This window comes from Schistocerca gregaria, chromosome 2, assembly GCF_023897955.1.
Source record: "Schistocerca gregaria isolate iqSchGreg1 chromosome 2, iqSchGreg1.2, whole genome shotgun sequence".
Lineage (NCBI taxonomy): Eukaryota > Metazoa > Arthropoda > Insecta > Orthoptera > Acrididae > Schistocerca > Schistocerca gregaria.
Window position 1 is genome coordinate 447,660,920 of NC_064921.1, and position 21,625 is coordinate 447,682,544.

The window sequence follows — 21,625 nt, forward strand, 5'->3', positions numbered from 1 at the left end:
TTACATGCGTGGCATGTCACATGGACCACGATTTTCGTAGCAATTGGGCCAGCCAGATAGCCGTGATTCAGTTTAGTATGGCTCTTCGAATGAGCTAGTATGAGTGACGCCTTTCTGCTTGTTAGATTTCGACTTTCATTGTACCTTTGCTTACTTGTTCTCGTTATTGACTTTCATTCAGTGTTATAATCCCAACGAATCTGTCTTTGGCCACAGATTACGCATTTGTATCGGGAGCAGACAGAAAACACTTCTCGAGTCTTTAAAGGAAAACGACAAAATCAGCTATTTTCGTTCGAAAGCCTTAGTAGCGTCTCTGTCACAATAAATACCCTGGAATGGCACACATTAGCAAGACGAAGAAAAATTCATCAAGCAACGACTGTTAAGGGTGTGCAGGCTGCATTGAATGGACTAATATTATAAATACTGTACATGTTGTGGAACAGCAGAGAGCTCAAAGTTTAGGCCAATCTCTTAAAATAGATGAGCTACACTGGAACAAAACAATGCGCAGATTCTCCTTCGCTTGTAAAGACTGATGAGATTAAGGATGTGGAACAGATTGCAAAGATATTTCACACTCCTGGCCCGAGACACAACAATATCTGTATTTCGAAAGATTGAAACTATATGAAGTGACAGATTTATAGAATTTAAGTTATCAGTGTCTATATATGAAAATAGTCAGTGTATTTGGTAATGTACATTCCACTGAAGCATGAGCGGTTCATTGAAATGTGTCGTATTAATAACAATAACAGTAACATCTCTTAGTTACATGTGATGTTTTAACGTGGGTAGAAAGCCTTTCATTTAAAACCGTTCTGATGTGACAAGTAACACATTTCCCTTCTCAGAAAGTACCCTAGTGCTCGTAAGATCTTGTACAGCCTGACGCTCTGATTGGCGTAATAGTGTTAGCACGAACGGACAAGGGAAGTGTCAGCTTGTAGTATTCTGTATCTGGAACTTTATTAACTTGGATGTCCGATCATGTTTGTAAATTCTTGATGTTTCGCTCATTTAGCACTCACTGCGCTTTACAGTTATTGTACCAGTCATCCCCGCCTATCAATCGTTGCGTTCGTTCTACCGCTAGTCGGCAACAAGCTTCTAATCTGCTCGTCGCAGCGCTGCGCCGCCCAGCGGCGAACGGCAGACCCACAGCGAGGTGCTATCAGCTGTTCATTCCCAGTGTTGGAGTGACAAGTGTCGCAGTCCAGTTTGTAATGGCACATTTTTTATACGCTACAGTACAGTCAACGAATAGTGTCCACCACATGCTAGCGAGTTGTGGGAAAGAGGTGTGGAACTTTTCGATCTTCAGGTTGTGAGAAATAGATTAAATATGGAATGTAATGAAATTACTTTGACTAGTGCTGTTGTCCACAATAGTATGGCGTCCAACTTCTTAGCGCCTGTGAAGACAGAGCAACAAATATATGAAAATTCTATGTTAGAAGATGATCCAAACGCCAATTCGGCGGTAACCAACGAAGAAAAAATAATTCCAAGGTGGGGCCCTCATCACAAAGGCGCGCAGGAGTTAGCTAACCTGTACAGTAGAGGTAAGCTGTAATGCCAATAAATAAAAATATTAATATGATGTTTTTTGTTTGTTATTGCTGTAATAACAAATATTGGTATTAAAGAAGACCCCAACAAAGCTGCAGGTGTCATTTTATGTTATTGACGTTCAGGAAATAACTAAATCATCGCAAATTTTCGACGCTACATACGAGATGCAACACGCCCACCTTAATGCCGGTCCGAAGTTCTCATTCAAAAGAACTAAGAGATGTGTTGATGTGTGGAGTTTGAGTTTTCGCATTTGCTTATGAAGATGTCCGTCATTCAACATCTTATGTAATCCATCAATATTAAATAAAGCTTGTGTAAAGCTTCTGTGAAATCTCGTCAACAAAAGATTCCATCAGGGATGATTTATTAGTGTGTAAGAAACCAAAAAGGTAGGCAATATTTCTTAAAGATCTTATTAGTGTGAGACGGAACCTTCATGTCACTAAATGACATGGTTCATATATGGTGAAGCCATTAATCACTATACGTTTGGAAACTTTATTGAGTATTAATGCTTGCATAGCCCTCTCATTTCTGTTTTATAAGTCCAAAGCAGTGTTTCATTTTCGATGCTGAACTACCAAGATCTGTGTTGCGTTAAATCTAGAATAAAATTAAATAAAAATTGACAGAATGCAGCTAACTCACTTCTCTTCCTTGATAAATGAATTCACACCAGACATTATTAAGCAGCTTGTTAGTTTTTATATGTATTTCATTTCTTGTTTAACATACCGTTATTGAGGTATCAGTAAAGCCAAAGGAAAACTTGAGATCCCAGCAAGCTATTTTTTTGTAAGCCATTTATTTTAAAAAATAAGTTGGCCCAAAATGTGAGCTGGGCATTTATTTTGTCTCAGATAATTTCAAGGCTAATCATAACCCACTTTTCTGGTTTGTATGAAATTAGGCTCTTGATTCTCAATACACTGAAAGTCTTATAAAATAAGTAGAAAGGAAATAGTAAACAGTAACAGAACAAATAGCAGCTTGAACAGATCTGAAGTTTTTATGGTCTTTAGTCCCAAGAGCAGTTTGATGCAGTTCTCTATTCATCTCTATCCTATGCAAGCCTCTTCGTTTCCAAATAAGTAGTGCTCTCTGTATCCATTTCTTGATCTCCCTCTTAAGATTCTCTCTCTCTCTCCCCTCCAAAGCTGAATTGGAAATTGGCACTCCTTGATGTCTTCAGAATGTGTCCAGTTGTACCACAAATTTGTTTTCTCATCAGTTCTGTTCAGTACCCTCCCATTAGTTACATGATCTACCAATATAATCTTCAGCATTCTTCTATAGCAACACATTTCAAAAGCATCTATTCTTTTCTTGTCTGAATTGTTTAGCACCCATGCTTCACATCTAAACATAGCTACACTGCATACAAGTACTGCCAGAAATGTCTTCCTAACACTTAGATATATATTTGATGATAAAAATTTTTGCATATTTGGAAATGCTTTTCTTGTCATTGCCAGGTTACGTTTTCTATCCTGTCTGCTTTGGCCATCATTAGTTATTTTGCTGCCCAACCAGCAAAACTCATCCACTAATTTAAGTGTCTTGTTTCCCAGTTTAATTTCCACGGCATCACCTGATTGAATTTGACTACACCATATTGTCCTTGTTTTGCTTTTGTTGTTGTTGTTGTTCTTCTTTTATCTTCCTTTCAAGACAATGCCCATTCTGTACAACTGCTCTGCAAAGTCCCTTGCTGTCTCTGACAGAACTACAAATCTGACACAAAACTTAAATTAACTGAAAACAGATGTTGATGTGATGAATTGTGGCTTCATTGGGAGACCAGACAACAGGGCAGATGTTCTCTGGTATTAAAGAGATAGCTCTCATTGAGAAATGGGCTGCTTCCCTGTACTTCTGCTGTCATACAGCTGACCTTGAAGGCATCCAGCTATTACTTCACATACCAAATGTGGCACTTTCAGGACAATACCTTCAAGAATTCCTCTTTCTATTTCGTACTTGTATTGCAGAATGTCTTTGTCAGCTTCACAATGACCCTCTAGCTTGATCACTTGAGAAATCAGAACTGGTGATCAATCCCGGATGCAATGTGTTACCGAACAAGAATTAGACTTTTTGTGAAGAGCGACCTCAAATCCTAATCTGGCCATTCAGGTTTAGATTTTCCCTGGCTTCTTTCACTGCTTAAAGTGAAATCAGGATAGATGCTTTGAAAAGGACATGACAGGTGTACTTCCTGAGGTTGAAATTATGGTCTTCGTGGGAGACTAGGGGCTGAAAATTACTTACCCAGAGATCAATCTGACTCCTATCTTAGACCAGCATTGCTCTTCTTTTTTTCAGAGTTCATTATTATTATTATTTATTATAACACAGTCCAGTCATGGTAATGTGATCTCTGCCTGTGTTGTGGATCAGTGTGGAGAATGGTGGAGTCGTCGTTGTAATGTGAAAACTGAGCTTTTGGGTCAATGGTGGAAGCATTCTCAAAATGGCTAAATCTATAAACTGTTTGTGTGTCACTGGGTTAAAGTATACCATGTGTGGCAAAGAGGTGCTATCAAAAACCAGTGTCAAGGCAACTGTGATACGCTACAGGCCATAGACGACAGGTAGGACGGACGTCTGTGGAGATGTGTATGGGCAGACAGACATGCAGCTTTTGAGAAACTACCTGCCCAGTCAAACCAAGGGGCTACCTACAATGTCTCCTTGATGACCATTCAGCAAATGTTACTGCATATGGGCCTCCACAGCTGGTACCTGGTTCGTACACCCATGTTGACTGCTGTTCATCAGCAACAAAGGCTGTATTTTGGACCCTAGTATTGTAACTGGAAGTCAACTGAGTGGCAACAGGTGGGTTTTTCAGATGATTCACATTTTATGCTCCATTGAACAGATCACTGTTGGTGTGTACAGCACGAATGACATGAAATGTTTGAAAGTAAACACTCTGCAACAATCAGAGATGTCCAGGCCAGAGAAGGGACGCTGTTGATCTGAGGATTTTTTTTTTTTTTTTTTAAACATTCCCTTTGTGGTATTGTCATTATGGAAAGCATGCTGCATTAACACAAGTATGCACCTGTCCCTGGGGACTGTGTCAACCCCTATGTGCAGTTTGTTTTTCCTCGACATCTAGCAGCAGGGCCGTGCAACACATCACAGAGCTCGCAGTGTACGTTTGTGTTTTCAAGAGCACCAGGAAGAGTTTATCATACTCTCATGGCCACTAAACTCCTTGGATTTAAACCAAATCAAGAATCTGTTGGACTACCTCAGCTGGGCTGTTCTTGCCCTGGATCCTCAAATGAGAAACCTGAAATTAACATGGCTCCACATCCCTGTCGATACCTTCCAGAACCACATTGAATCTTCCTTTTATGTATTCCATAGCCCACACTGCAAAAGTTGGTTATTCAGTCTTTTGACAGGTGGTTACAGTAATGTGATTGGATAGTGTATCATTATCATTGTTCTCTTCTCCTGTATTGTTAGCTCTACTCTTGGTCCTCATTTTCACCTTTCTCAAGATATTGCTTTTTCAGGCTGCATGAAATCTCATACTTTGTGTATTTCTGAATTTTGTTGTGAAGGCTTAATGCTAGCTTCTGTTTACTCTTTAATTCTGAATATACTGATCCTAAACACCCTTCTTATTTGATTCTGTAAAACTGATATCCTCTCTCTTTTTTATGCCATTTGGAAGGTACCTTTTTTATATATATATAAAAGCAACTAGCACTTATAAGAGTCTTAACAATTAAATGAAACTGTGTTTCTCATATATGATAATGATTCCTACATACATCTTGTAATATAATTATGAAGATTCCTGTTCAACAAATCATAACAGTATGTTTGTATTTTATGTAGTGTGGGCACATGTAATATATTTACTACTGTGGATGAATTTTCACAGGATTGTTTAGTCAGCAAATAAGTAATTCTTTCTTCTTTAGCTCCACCAATCTTAATTCATGTGAATCTGCAACATACATCTATATAAGGATAAGTCAGACTTGTCAGTCTAGTGGTAAAGTGTGTGCCTGGAAACCAAAAGGTTGCAGGATTGAAGTCTTGTCTGACATGTAATATTTCATTTTACCTTTAAGGTAACCTTCCCTTGCAATGATATGAAGATTTGCTGTGAATGACACATGGTTCAGATTGCACAGTAAATTATAGGTACCATTTCCCTGACAATATTACTGGTGGAGGTTGGGGACATGCCAGTCATAGAATTGGTGTCCAGGCCTTTGAGACCCACATAGTTATTAGGATAGGATATGAAAAGTACAAGTAGATAAAACCATTGTACATTTTATATAGTGTGTTTACATTTACATTATTTGACCTTTTACTTATTACTAATAAATGTGTACTTATTTTTAAGCAGAGTTTATGTGTATGGTCCTCCAGTATCACGTGCCTGTCAACACCTGAGAATTTGTAATGGTCTATCTAGACCCAGGTAATAGTTTATTCACTGATGGTGTACTCAAAGACAGTGGTGTGATGTCAGTTCACCAGAATCAAGATGGTTCCTAGGTGTTTGTGCACTCAGGTTAGCTCAAACTACGTCCATGCAGAACGCACACCATTCCAGATCATCTGAAAATGTGACAACCATCACAGACAGACTGCCCCAGACACTAAATCAGTTATAAAAGCAAATAAGTGTTTTTTTTTTTTTTTTAGCTGGTTAATTCAGTTACAAGAAAGTGCTGCTGCAGAAGGCATTGATAGTCTACTGACTTCCATATGTCATTTGAAAAAAAAAGAGAGAGGGGGGGGGGGGGTTCATCTCATGTTTTAGTTACTATCTTCTTAAAGTTATTAAATCGCCAGGTCTTTAAAATATCAACTGATATTCTTTTTCCAATTAGAACTGAAAGTTTACAATTCTTTATGCGGGCATATTAAATTTAGTTTTGTGGTAGATTTCCTTGATAATGTGAAATGTGTATTGTACGTATCTTCTTTTCTTAACCACACCTTTTGTAACATATACTGACAGCACTGGTCACTGTTACCTTACTTTACACCACTTGTACCAAAAAGGATGAAACACTTCGTTTCCATGTCTCGGATGCTCTCATCTTGAGTAACCTATTTTATTGCTCAAGACCAGTTCTTTGTGATGTACTTTTGAGAATTATTGTAAGTGTGTAGTACCTGCCATGCAAAACTTTTAATTCATCTTTGGTAGTTTCCACACAGGCAATTTTGTGAGCGAGGTGGCGCAGTTGTTAGCACACTGGACTCGCATTCGGGAGGATGACGGTTCAATCCCGTCTCCGGCCATCCTGATTTAGGTTTTCCGTGATTTCCCTAAATCGCTTCAGGCAAATGCTGGGATGGTTCCTTTGAAAGGGCACGGCCGATTTCCTTCCCAATCCTTCCCTAAGCCAAGCTTGCACTCCATCTCTAATTACCTCGTTGTCGACGGGACGTTAAACACTAACCACCACCACCACCACCGCAATTTTGTTTCCTGAGTCATTGTGTATCTCACAGAACAGATAATATTTTGACAATAATAAATACAGGTACATAAACACCATTCATGAAATTCTTGCAGAAACCGCATCAAATAGTTCAGTGTAACAATGGTATGTAGTCTGCACATTTGTAATTATAACTCTGAGTTTGTACAAGAGTTACCAATGAATTAAATCGATATGTGATGCACATAAACTTAAATCTAGAAACTCCCACTTTATGGATTGGTTGTTTTTAAAATTCTGTGACCAATAACACCTAAGAAATTGTTATATCAAAAGGGAATTTCTCTGCAGAAGACTAAAATTGTGACACTAAATTGGCGGTGCTTACACTGAGGAAGTAAAATATTTAATCCTGCCAACAGAAATAAAAAAAAAGGTACTATGTGCTTTAAGAACTATTAGTTTCTTCATTGTGGAGGAGAGACAGATGTGTTGGGCAATGTTAAAGGGAGAGGACAGATCTCACTGACCCTAGCATGAGAATTCACCTGTTGAGTATGAGGGGAGACAAAGATGAAAGGGGAGGCATCAAAGGGGGTAAGAGGCCAAAAATAGTAGTCCAGTCACGCAGTGAGGAATAACAATGGATTAAGTGAAGGAGAAATGATATGAATAGTGCAGTTAAGAAGTAGAAGGGAAATGAGATTGGGATTAAGGAGTAATTTGAAAAGGGGGGCGGGGGTGTTGTAAATGTAGATAGAGGACCAGAGGAAGAAAAAGCATAGTGAAAATTAGAGGGGGGGAGGGGTTGATAACAGAGATAAAGTCCAGGAGGGTGTCATGATGAAAGGATATGTTGGAGTGCAAATTGCCATATCCAGAGTGCAAGGAGTCTAGTATTTAATGGGAGGATCCAAATAGTCTGCATGTTGTAGCAGATGCTTGATTCACTAGAGTGGTGATGCAGAGCATGTTCCGGAACTTGATGTCCACAAAGTGAATAGTTCTACACCCAATATTGTTCTCAGTCACTTCCTTACCTCAACCTTTGCTAGTCTGTGTCCTCCAGCTGCCTCCTTTCCTGCTCCCAGTCCAACCACACACACATGCCATCTGTCTCCCCCAGCAACCTACGTAGTCCCTACCTCTGTTTCTCTCCTCTCCTTCCTCTCCAGCACTGCACCTAGCAGCCCAACATCTTGTCCCCACCATTTTCCTATACACTCTCACAGGTAGTTCTACAGCATATTCCTCAACCCCTACCCTTCTCTCTCTCTCTCTCTCTCTCTCTCTCTCTCTCTCTCTCTCTCTCTGTGTGTGTGTGTGTGTGTGTGTGTGTGTGTGTAATTTTGTATCAAGGCAAATGCAGCAAGGACAAGAGTAACTGTCACTATAAAATGCTCATTAGCATGTAACCCCAGCAGAATAATTCTGCAATCTTCACATCTAATCTAAACATGGCCAATGGTCTTGTCATGTTAGATATACTGCTTCTCACATGATCACTGAAGTTAATCAATGCCATGCCCAATTAATACTTGGACGAATGACTGCCTGGAAATGTTGGGTGCCTTTTGCACAGGGACACAAAAGTCAATGTGGTATCCAGTTGAAAGACTTGTACCATGCCACTGTGCCGTACGATATCATCATAATCATCAACTTCACATGCATGCTAATGAAGAGCCATGCAGGCCATTTGTTGGTCAGATTGCATAGTTCACATTCTCTCTCCAAAACCCCTATCCCTGACCACACCCTTTCCCTTCTCATTAATAAAACTCCATTTCCAGGGCGAAAATATTCAAACCAACATAATGATGATTTCATAAGTGACCACCTTTATTGATGAATATTTCTGGTATCCCCCTTCCACTTCATCTAGATATACCGATATAGTGATTACGACCAATTTTAAAACAAAGGAAATCTGGTGTAATGATTATCATATAGTCTAAAAAGAAATTTGAGGGAATCACATTAGTTTACAGTTACTTGCTGATATGCTGTGGAGTTACACAAAAGACCAATGAAGGTGTAGCCATATTTTTTTAATAATAAATAGATCAATGAAACAAAAGGTCACTTAACAATTAAAGGACCATAAGCTTCAGGCTGAAACATAATTGGGAGTGGGGAGGGGTTGGAGGGTGGAGGTTGGCTAACTTTTCATTAGTGGAACATTTGCTCCTGTGCAAAGTTACTCCATTACTGAGAAGGAGTGAAACTGGAAAGAAGTGCATAGATCCAGTTTTTCTACTGAAAAACTGATAAAAACATGTAATTGTCTTCATACTATTTAAAAAAAATGTTGTAGGTTGCACAATATTGTTTGTATACTTAAGAATTATGCATTTTGAGCAGACAGGCGTTATCAGATTATCTGAAAATATAAGGGTATGACGACATTACAATAAATCCGGTGCCCAAATGGTGCTGTGGGACAATGCTGTGTCAGTATGTTATTGCAAGTGACCATCTTTCTGGCGTCAAGCACTCTTGCTTAACCTGTGCCATTAAACCAGCAATAGGTCACAGTAGCACATGCACTTTTGGATGGCAGAGGTCGCCATGGGACACGTAAATGGTGAGGTGCTACGAAAAACACACAGAAAGGTGGAGTTTAAGAGAATGTTTCGTCATACTTGATTCTGGAAAAGTAATGTATGTTTTATTTCATATTGCTTTGATTTCCTTGTTATTGCTGATTATCAGCTTACTTCCTGGTTTATGAACATATATTTGCTAGATGGTGGATTTGTTAACTGCTATTATTGAATTCAGTTTTGTATTGGTCAACAAGAAGTCAGAATGTTACATGAAAATTATTATGGCACACTTTTGGACCAACACTACACAGTGATGAAATAACCTCATTTACACATTGCTATACCCCTCCCTCCCCCACTTTTCAAAATTACCTTCAGTGTTCGTTAATCCCATTGTTTTTATTCTTAGTTTTGAGTATAATTTGGGTGTTTTTTTCATGGCTGATCTGAAAGAAGATATTTTTGGAAAAGTGTCCATCCATCTAGCCATTATTTTTTTCCATTCCCCCATTAAAGGCATGTACAGGAAACTTATTATTAGATCTGATGGCTTTTGTCTTCCCAACCTCCCAGATTCTCTTCATGAGTTCACTGTGTTGCTTTTTCTTTTCTTCTGTTCAAATCTTATCACTTTTCAAATATGTATGGTTACTTCAGGATTTTAAACACGATGTCTCTGCCCTTCATTTTTTAAATTTTTTACTAGTTAGTTAATTTTGACCATATTTAATTTTAACAAGTCTCTTGTTGTTCATTTAGTAAATCTGTTAGTAGGTTTTCAATGTTTCTCTCTTGTACAGTGTCGGCGAACTTTTCTCTTAGGGTGTAGAGGATTGCACTTATCCTTCATTACAAGTTTAATTTTTCTTATTTGGAGCCATATGGTTTTCAAAGAATTTTCTTCTCTTGTTTTTCAATTTTTGAAGCTATAGTGTGATCTTTGATGTACATTATTCCTATTCCATATAAAACTTCCCACGCACATACTTTCTCGTACTGTTGCAATTTCTCATTTTACTTTTTTGTTGTAGTGGTTTCATGTTAATGTATATGCTTTTTGAAGATTGATTAGCCTTCCTTTGTTGACCATGATGTCCAGTCCTGGAGCCAGTATTATCTCTTAAAGTTGTTTGGAGTACTGTACCTCTGAAATATATAAAAACAAAGATGATGTGACTTACCAAACGAAAGTGCTGGCATGTTGATAAACACACAAACATACACACAAAATTCAAGCTTTCGCAACCATCGGTTGCTTCACCAGGAAAGAGGGAAGGAGAGGGAAAGATGAAAGGATGTGGGTTTTAAGGGAGAGGGTAAGGAGTAATGTGTGCTTGTGTCTGTGTATGTGCGGATGGATATATATGTGTGTGTGTGTGTGTGTGTGTGTGTGTATACCTATCCTTTTTTCCCCCTAAGGCAAGTCTTTCCGCTCCTGGGATTGGAATGACTCCTTACCCTCTCCCTTAAAACCTACATCCTTTCGTCTTTCCCTCTCCTTCCCTCTCCTTCCCTCTTTCCTTATGAAGCAACCGTTGGTTGCAAAAGCTTGAATTTTGTGTGTATGTTTGTGTTTGTTTAGCACACCTCATGCACTGATGACTGCCATCTCCAGCAGTTCGGACCACAGTCCCACTGAACAAAAGCAGCTTTATGGATTGGGTGCGGAAGGGGCAGTGATACCAGAGTGAAGAGTGCTGAATTGCAAAACATCCAGGGACTAGGAGGTGGCATGAAGACTGCCAGGCAAAGTGTCAGCAGGCTGCGGGGCAGGGAGGTGAATGGGGAGATAATTTTGGGATAAGAGATTGTGTTGTAGGTTGACTCCCAATGCAAAATTCAGAAAAACTGACAGTGGAGGGGAGGATCTAGATAGTACAGGTAACGAAGCAACCACTGAAATCAAGCATGTTATATTCAGCAGAATGTTGTGCCACAGAGTGGTCTACTTTGCTCATGGCCACAGTTTGGCAGTGGCTGTTGATCCTGGAGGACAGCTGGTTGGTAGCCAAACCGGTATAAAAACTGTGCAATGATTGCAGTAGATCTGGTACATGACATGGCACTTTCACAGGTGGCCCAGTCTCTGATGAAGTAGCCTGTAACATGACTGGAATAGGAAGTAGTGGGCGGGTGTATTGGGTAGGTCTTGCACGTGGGTCTTCCAGAGGGATATGATCCTTGTCACAAGGGATTGGGTTTGGGAGTGACATAGGCTGTGGAGGTTGGGTGGGTGATGGCACACCACTGTAGGATGGGTGAGAAGGACCTTGATTAGGATGTCCCTCATGTCAAAGCATGATAATAAATAAAGACATGACGAATGATGTTCAGTTATTTCAGTCTGGGTGGTATTGGATTATGAAGGGATCCCTCTCTAGCTGGTTCTTGGGGGTGGTGGAAGGATTGGGGGGGGGGGGGGAGACAGCACTGGAGACTAGGTTTGGTGGATATTGCCTGTCTGTTAAGGCTTTGGTGGGACCTTCAGCACACTGGCCAAGGGAGTTCTTGTCACTGTAGATATGCTGTCCGCAGTGGCCAGGCTGTACGGGAGGGTTTTCGATGTGGAAGGGGTGACAACTGTTAAAATGCAGATATTGTTGGTGGCTGATGGGAATTATGGGAGAGGTGTGGCTGGAGCCATCAGAGGAGGAGGTCAATGTCTAGGAAGGTGACACACTGGGTTGAGGAGGACCAGGTGATGTGAATGGGAGAGTAGGTGTTGTGGTTGTGAAGGAGTCAGGATAGGTTTTCTTGGGCCTGAGTCCAGATCATGAAGATTTCTTGAATTAATCTGAACAGGCAGGAAATTTGGTATTTTGGGAGTCTAGGAAGGTTTCTTCTAGACATTCCATAAACTAGTCAGAATGGGGTAGGGGGTTGCCTTGTGGGCAACCATGGTTGAACTGCAGATTTGTTTGTATAGCCTCCCTTCAAAGGAGAACTAGTTGTGTGCTAGGATTTAGTTAGTAAGTGTATGAGGAATTATGTAGTTCAATTGCGGAAAGATCATGGACATGAAGGTTGTTAGTTAGTGTACAGGGAAGTGGCATCAACAATGACGAGTAGGAATCCAGGAGGTGAAGGGATGGGTGTGGTGGTGAGTTGGTGAAGAAAGAGGTTGATATCTTTAATATGATAGAATAGATTTCTGGCTAGTGGTTGGAAATGTTGGCCAGTGAAGATCGAAATTCTTTTAGTTTGAACTTCTGAACTATATTGACATAAAATTTTGAAGTAATATGTTATCTCATATGATATCTGGAGACCTGTCTTAGATGATACTGTTTTTTTTTGAAGTTTTATTTTTATTTTATTTTTTCATGCATCATGCTTAAGCTTTCCTTTAGCATCAGCCCTAACTAATTGGCCATTTGCAACACTACTTATTTAACAATGATTTAGTTTTTGTAACATTTGTACTTTTATATCTTCGATATCCCTTTCCCATTTGCTGATAACACAGCAAACATAACACACATGTTAAAAATGAGTGGAGGAGAGGCAGTCTTCTTGTTATGTTGGTGTATGTGGTGTATTTGCTTTAAAAGTACCAGAGGTTCCATCAGGTAATTTCACTGTCAATGTTGTATTCTTGAGTATTTAATGAATTATTTTATCCATTGAGAGTTCTTTGAGTGTCAAAAATGAGCTGGTAATGACTGTTTTAGCATATCTTTAATGTTGTCTTTAGATTTCATAAACATTAAAGTGAAGACAAAGCAAAGGGTCTGCCAATTACGATTTGCTACCTCTGTCAACTTTAAAATGCCCTAAAACTCTGTGGGCATGAAGACTGGAGGAGTAATCTGTAACTTCACCTTAAAACCAAAGAAACTGCAAAAAGTAGGAAATTAAAGAGGTGAACTCTGGATAAATTGAAAGTACCAAAGGGCTATGGAGAGTTTTAAAACGACCATTAAGCAAATATTCACTGCAACGGGAAAGGTATACAGTAGAAAATAAATGGAAACTTTCAAGAGATAAAATAGTTAAGGAAGCAAAGGATCAAGCAGGCTAAAACACGAAGTCCAGTAGAAATGTGATAAAATAAGATATTGGTTTGATGAAAGGAGACATTATAAAAGTTCAGCAAATAAAGTAGGGAAACCAGAAGTAGATAACATTCCTTCAGAATTATTGAGGTCCTTGAAAGAACCAACCAAGATAGAACCATCCCGTGTGTTATGCAAGACATGCAGTAGAAAAAATATCCATGGATATCAAGAAGAATGTAATAATTCCAGTTCCAAAGAAGGCGCGAGTGGTAACAGGAGTGAACATTACTAAACCATCAAGATGATAAGCTGCGATTGCAAAATAGCAACACATTTAGTTTATACATGAATGGAAAGACTGGTAGAAGCCAGCTTGTAGGAAATATCAATGCGGGTGTGGAGAAATATTGACAAAGCCAAACTGACATATTTATAGCATTTGAATATTAAGAAAAATCTTGACAATTTTGACTCATAGCAATTGCAAAAGTAGCAAAGATAAACCACAGGGATCAAAGGTTATCTAAAACTCGTACAGAAACCAAGCTGCACTTATAAGAGTCAGATTGCATGAAAGGGAAGCACAAATTGAAATAGTAGTAATAGTTGTTGCCTATCCCAGATGTTATTCAATCAGTTAACTCAGCATACAGTAAAGGAAACCAATGAGAATTTTGGAAATGGAATTGTAGTTTGAGGAGAACAAGTTAAACTACAGGTTGCAGATGATATTGTAACTCGATTTGATGTGGCAAAGATCTTGGGAGATCAGGTGAAAGAAATGCATAGCCTGGAAAAAGTTTGTAAGACAGACATAAATACACTAACTCTGACTGATGGAGTTTAAATCAGATGATGCGGAGGGGAATTAAGTTAGAAAATGACACTGAAAGTGTTTGGATAGCAAAGTAGCGTACCTGACAATGGCCAAAGTAAAGAGGATATAAAATGCAGATTGACAGTAGTAAGAAAAGAATCGTTGAAAGAGAAATTTGTTAGTATCAGATATAAATTTAACTGTTAACAAATCTTTTCTAGAGGTATTCGTGTGGAGTGTACCTTTGTATGAAAATGAAACACAGACAGTAAACAGTTAAAGCAAGAAAAAAGAGAAGCCTTTGAAATGAAATGTAGGGCTACAGCACAATACTGAAGCCTAGATGGATAGATAAGTAATGAAGATCTGATAGTAAGTAATGAAGATCTGATTCTAATTGGGGAGCAAAAAAGCCTCGTGACATAAATTAACTAAAAGAAGGGATCAGTTGATGGGACACATCCTGTGACATGGAGTGATAGTGAATTTGGTCATTGACTGAAGTTTGAGGCATAAAAACCGGTCTTTGGACTGGTACAGTAATGGAACTTCACTCTTATCCCTAAATGTCAGTCTCTTACACGTTAGCTCTTGGTTTTTAAGTGCCTTTCAAAACTTACACATTTCTAAGTGTAGGAATTCAGTCATAGACTTAGGGGAAAATAGATATGAAATTCTTGTAAAAGAATGGAACCAGTAACAGAAATTTCTTCTTTTTTGAATTTGTTTTGAAAATCAAGCTAGATGAAACTGTTAATGAATGTCCAGATTAACTTGGTGTATCCCTGTCTCTTTCTTCCTCCTCTTTTTTAAGTACATTAATTGTCTTTCTCAGAGTTACAGAGGACATACTTGGTTGACTGTACATATCTACCAGTGTTCAGTATAAGCAGAGAGAAAAATTATGACAGCAGCAACTGGCATGATAGTAATGCTCATGATTTGTTGTCTTTCATTCGAAATAAATAAATAAATAAATGTTTTAAATGGTAGAACTTGGGCAGATGATGTTTACATAATGCCTGTGTTAGTAGATTTTGATTTCTGTCATACTGAGTCGATGGTGTCTGTATTTTGATGTGTGTATAGTAATGATAAAACAGCTTAGTTGACATATAGAAAACTCATATTGCTGTCAAGAACAACATGAACAAGTCAATGTGGTGAACATTCTAGCTCAGTTTAACGAACATCCATTGTGCTAACTTAGATTCAGTTTTCCTATATAATGAATTGTTGTCTTTTCTCAGATTCATGCATGTATGTAGAATTTCTGTTAGCGTCTCTCTTCTCAAAACTGTATGCTTAAAGGGTGTTTATCTTGCCTATTTTGCAGGTAAAAGAACGCAGGAATGTATCTGTGTGGGAATTTGTATCACTTTAATGCTGGTGAACTTCATATTCATTGTAATCCATTTTCGACTGGAAAATCTCAGCACGATACTTACAGCAGCATTATGTGGTATTGTTACTGCCGATCTGGGGTCTGGTTTGGTGCACTGGGGAGCTGACACATGGGGGTCAGTGGAACTTCCCATCATTGGAAAGGTAAAAATAAGCGAATGTTTATACTTACATTAGAGAATATTTAGCAAAGTGATAACCTTAGAGTTTAGTGCTGATACTACCGTGCTGTACTTAATGTGGTCCTGATGGAGATACACTACTGGCCATTAATTGCTACACCAAGAAGAAATGCAAATGATAAACGGGTATGATTGGACAAATATATTATACTAAAACTGACATGTGATTACAGTTTCACGCAGTTTGGGTGCATAGTTCCTGAGAAATCAGTACCCAGAACAACCACCTCTGGCCATAATAACGACCTTGATATGCCTGGGCATTGAGTCAAACAGAGCTTGGATGGCATCTACAGGTACAGCTGTCCATGCAGCTTCAACACGATACCACAGTTCATAAACAGTAGTGACGGGCGTATTGTGACGAGCCAGTTGCTCGGCCACCATTGACCAGATGTTTTCAGTTGGTGAGAGATTGGAGAATGTACTGGCCAGGGCAGCAGTTGAACAATTTATGTGTCCAGAAAGGCCTGTATAGGACCTGCAACATGCGGTCGTGCATTATCCTGCTGAAATGTAGGGTTTCGCAGAGGTCAAATGAAGGGTAGAGCCACGGGCCGCAACACATCTAAAATGTAGCGTCCACTGTTCAAAGTGCTGTCAATGCTAACAAGAGGTGATCGAGACATGTACCCAGTGGCACTCGATACCATCACGCTGGGTGATACGCCAGTAGGGCGATGATGAATACACGCTTCCAATATGTGTTCACCGCGATGTTGCCAAACACTGATACGACCATCATGATGTTGTAAACAGAACCTGGATTCATCCGAAAATATGACTTTTTGCTATCCGTGCAACTAGGTTTGTCATCGAATACACCATCGCAGGTGCTCCTGTCTGTGATGCAGCGTCAAGGGTAACCACAGCCGTGGTCTCTGAGCTGATACTCCATGCTGCTGCAAACTTCGTCGAACTGTTCATGCAGATTGTTGTTGTCTTGCAAATTGTCCCCATCTGTTGACTCAGGGATCGAGATGTGGCTGCACGATCCATTACAGCCGTGCAGATAAGGTGCCTGTCATCTCTACTGCTAGTGATACGAGGTCGCTGTGATCCAGCACGGAGTTCTGTATTACCCTCCTGAACTCACTGATTCCACATTCTGCTAACAGTCATTGGATCTTGACCAACGTGAGCAGAAATGTCACGATACGATAAACCGCAATCACGATAGGCTACAATCCGACCTTTATCAAAGTCGGAAACATGATGGTACACATATCTCCTCCTTACACAAGGCACCACAACAACATTTCACCAGGCAACACTGGTCAACTGCTGTTTGAGTATGAGAAATCGGTTGGAAACTTCCCTCATGTCAGCACGTTGTAGGTGTCGCCACCTGCGCCAACCTTGTGTGAATGCTCTGAAAAGCTAATCATTTGAATATCACAGCATCTTCTTCCTGTTGGTTAAATTTCGTGACTATAGCAAGTCATCTTCATGGTGTAGCAATTTTAATGGCCAGTAGTGTAATATGGGGGGCTGGTGGTCAGAGAAAACACAATGTGCTATCCCTTAATTTTGTAAGTGTTAGTCTGAGCATATTGTCTATTGTTTTTTCAAATGTACTATGTGCTTTTTTTAAATACATTAAAACACGAGGCTACATGGAATGACTGATTACATTTATTATTCAAACAGCAACCAACTGTGTTGCAATCATCGCAGGTGAGCCTCCACACTGTTTGCCCCAATGTTCTGTTTTATTTATTTTTATGACTTCCCCTCTGCAGGTGTTTGGTTTCTGAGTATGAATGTTGGGGGCATCTTGATGCAATAATGTGATACTATTTTGACCTGAGTATGCTATTTTAATAAAACGAAACTGGTTGTTACAATAAAGAAATCACCAGTTACAGCTGTCTTGTGGTTCATTTTACTTCCATTTATTATGAAGTTGAATGGGTGTGGCTATCTGTGTTATGAAGTTCTATGCACATTATCTTTCTACTTTAACTCTCAGCACACTCTCTTAAACAAAACAATGTGTTGTCTCTCAAAGCATTTGTAACCATAGTCCCTGAAAATGTACCTTTTAAATAAACAAAATATTGCAATTGCAATCAAACATCTTTTCTTTCAGTTTTCTCAAAAACAATACATTGGAGAAGTTTAGTATGGAAGTCAGCTAGTTGTTTTTGAGTTTAGCAGTATTTTATGTTGAATCACCCATGGTTTAGCTCATCACTGATCAAATGATACTTAACATGAATGTACAGGGTGGTGCACGAAGTGTGTTACCACTTTGTTTTTGAATATAAACTTTATTATCAATACAATCTAAAAGGAACATATACTACAATGTAGAGCTGTCCATGGAGATTTGTTCTAACTCAGCACATGCTCAATATGTCCACTATTTTGTTTCCTAACTTCCTTCAAATGAACACTGAAGTTAGTGATTACCCTACGGCACATGTCTTCCATAATTTCACTGCAAAAGTGGTTCATGCAAGATGGAGCAGGCCACATACTGCAAACACTGTGTTGGAGTTTTTACACGAGCATTTTGACATGCGGATCGTTTCACTCAGGTATCCAGGTTGCTTCAATGATGGACAAAATTGGTCCCCCAGTAGTCCAGACCTCAATCCATGTGACTTTTTTCTTTGAGGGTACATAAAGGAAAAAATTTTCCAGAAATGTCCACGTGATTTAATGGAGCTCAGAAGACTTATTCTTTAAGCTTGCAGTGAAATTACGGAAGACATGTGCTGTAGGGTAATAACTAACATCAGTGTTCGTTTGAAGGAAGTTAGGAAATGAAATGGTGGACATTTTGAGCATGTGTTGAGTTAGAACAAATCTCCATGGACAGTTCTTCATTATAGTATATGTTCCTTTCAGATTGTATTGGCAATGAAGTTTATATTCAAAAACAAAATGGTAACATATTTCGTGCACCACCCTGTGCTTGCTTCTTTTGTAGGTTTAAAGTGATTTTAGTTATCAACACTAAGTTCTATTTTCATGTTTTTATCCAGCAATTTTTCTATGAAAGTCTTCAAAACTTCCATCCCTTGACAGCATTGAGAAGCAAATATGTATTCTGCTTCAGTAGTAGATAGTGCAGCACCACACTGTTTCTTGCAACGCCAACTGATTATAGAATAATTGTACAGAAATATGTAGCCTATAGTACTTTTATCTCTTTCCTATCAACTACAAAATCCCCATCACAAGAAGCCACTATTTCTTGTTCTTTTGATGTGAGTATGTTATTCCACTCCTGGTCATTGAATTCAGGTATCTTAAAGTTCCCTTCAGATTTTGATTGTCTGTCTGATTTGGATTACTCATTGATCTGCATATGCAATATCCAATCTTGTTTTATGTGCTAAATTAAATAAACTGTCTATTGCTTCATGATATGGAAAGTCTGACTTTGGTGCATTGATTTCTTCAATTTCCCCTTTGGTTGCAATGGGAGTTGTTACAGTTCTTGATTTCTCCTATCTGTATGTTTTTACCATTTCTTTAGCATATTATTTTTCTTATTGAATACAGTTACATTATTTTTATTTCAAGTCCCAGATAAATTGTTGGTTCTTTATCAATTGCTATATCAAAATTTTTCTTCAGTTTTTGCAGGGAATTTTCATTTGACAGATGTGTTCTCCAAACAGAATGTACATGTACAGCAAGGCACAGTTTTTCTCAGTAACTGATTTGTAAACAAAGTGGTCAGATTTCAGTTGGATAAGGTTTTCACTCTTACGAAACTTGCTCAGTCTCATGTTCCATTGCAAAGGAGCTTGTTTCAATCCATACAGTGCCTTTTTGAACAGGCATATTTTTCCAGGGGCTTTGTACCTCAGGGACATCAGCCGACTGTAAAAAAAAAAGCCTGCTCTGACATCAGATGTCATAATTATCAAATGTTTTTATGCAGCAAGTGCAAATAGGAATATGAGGGAAAACAAAATGAAAAATACCTTTAAAACCCAATTTTAGTTGATCCTATTGACATCCTCTTGCAACTAGTCTAGCTTTGGACTTTCCATTATCCTTTTTCTTGGAAATCTGTTTTCCCATAATTATTTCTTTCCATGAGCAGTTTCTTTATTCATCAGAGTCTGTGTTTCATTTTTCTTCGATGACTCTTTCTTTTCATTTGCATCCCTCATCCAATTTTCCATGTTTTCACCTTCAATGCATTCCTTGTATGTAAGCATGACATCAACATAATAAATACAGTATTTCATGTCTTGGTTCCTTATGTGTGTTTCTTTGTTCTGAATCATCTTTCTTCTTCTGGCTCCTCCCCCTCCTCCTTCTTGAGAAATACAGTTTTTTACAGCTTGATTTATTGCTTCTCTTTGGTTTTATTTCTTTCCTTCTTCTTCTTTTTGTCATCATATTAATGAATAAACGCAACATTTCTTGCTTCAGATAATTTTCAGGCATAGGATTCTCAATGACATAGCCATTGTTTGTGTACCCTACAAGAAACACCTCTTTCATTTCTTACATTCAGTTTTTTTTTTCTAAATTCCCAAATTGTTTTGTGAACACCATGGATCCAGTAATGCCAAGTCTTCACAAATTTGTTCTTCCTTACCACATTTGAGCTAGGGTCACATCGACAGCTGTAGTAGGACTGAGCTGTTCAAGAGATAAGCTGTAGGCAAGTCTGTGTAGCTCCATATTTTGTTTCCAACTTTCAGATCATACAACATGGCCCTTAATTTGTTCATGAGAGTAATCTGTCTTACAATTCAGTTGAGAGACACTTTGTTTAATCACTCACTACACCTTAATTTTCATTCCATTCTGTAAAGTTAGTACTTCTGTACTTTCCTCCTCTGTCACAGCTTACGTTTTTCTGTCTTCAGAGTGACAAATGATCTTCACTTTTGCTTATTTATTCCTTGATATAGTCTTTTGTTTCATCTTTGTGGAATAGGTGCAATTTCAAGAAATAGATATAATAATAAAGACATGTTAAAAAAAATATTTTTCATTGTGATAAGTTTGTGTACATTAGTGTGCATAATCTCAAGAGATCACATTGCTCTGTCCAATACAGTTTGGAGTGGTTTTCGTACTTACTTTGCCATAATACATGTTTCACAACATTTTGTTAACACCATCACACAGTATTTTCTTCAGATAATTGAAATCCAGACTTCGTAGTTTTTTATGCCACTGAATAGCTTTCTTCTTTTGTGTAGTTACTTCCGTTTTTTTTACAGTCTGTTTTTATGTGCAGTGCATTTTGTGATTTCTTGCATTCCAAAATGATATGTCCATCTTTTATAGTCTGCAGCTTTTTTCATGTCAAATATTGCCACTGCCTCTTTTTCAGCAATGGCATTTACTGGCAATAAATTTCTTCAGCAACATGAGACACATTTGTCAAAAACACCTTTTGTGATTCACCAACAAGATTAGAACAAATGAAATGCCCATTTGCAATCTTAATTTTTGTATCTTCACATCTGACATAATTTTCCTTTTATGTGACATTTGCTCATTACTTCCATTGTCTACAACAGACTTAGTATATATTTTATCAGTTGCCTTGTTTTGGTTTTCTGTCACAAGTATCTCTGAAAGAAGAACTGTCTTTGGCACTTTCTTCATCTTCTCATATTTCTCTTTGTAGTAATATTTCTCAGCTGCACGATGTGTGTTTTTGCAGCAT

At 38.5% G+C, this 21,625-nt stretch overlaps 1 protein-coding gene across 1 annotated transcript in view; it reads left to right on the forward strand.

The window, feature by feature from the left end:
• The first annotated feature begins 568 nt into the window (after positions 1 to 568).
• Positions 569 to 21,625, forward strand: part of LOC126325528 (plasmanylethanolamine desaturase) — a 58,624-nt gene continuing 37,567 nt past the window's right edge. The window contains exons 1-2 of the mRNA XM_049995239.1: positions 569 to 1,571; positions 15,720 to 15,931. Of these exons, the coding sequence (XP_049851196.1) occupies positions 1,352 to 1,571; positions 15,720 to 15,931 (432 nt within the window). The 5' untranslated portion in view covers positions 569 to 1,351. The remainder of the gene's footprint in view (positions 1,572 to 15,719; positions 15,932 to 21,625) is intronic.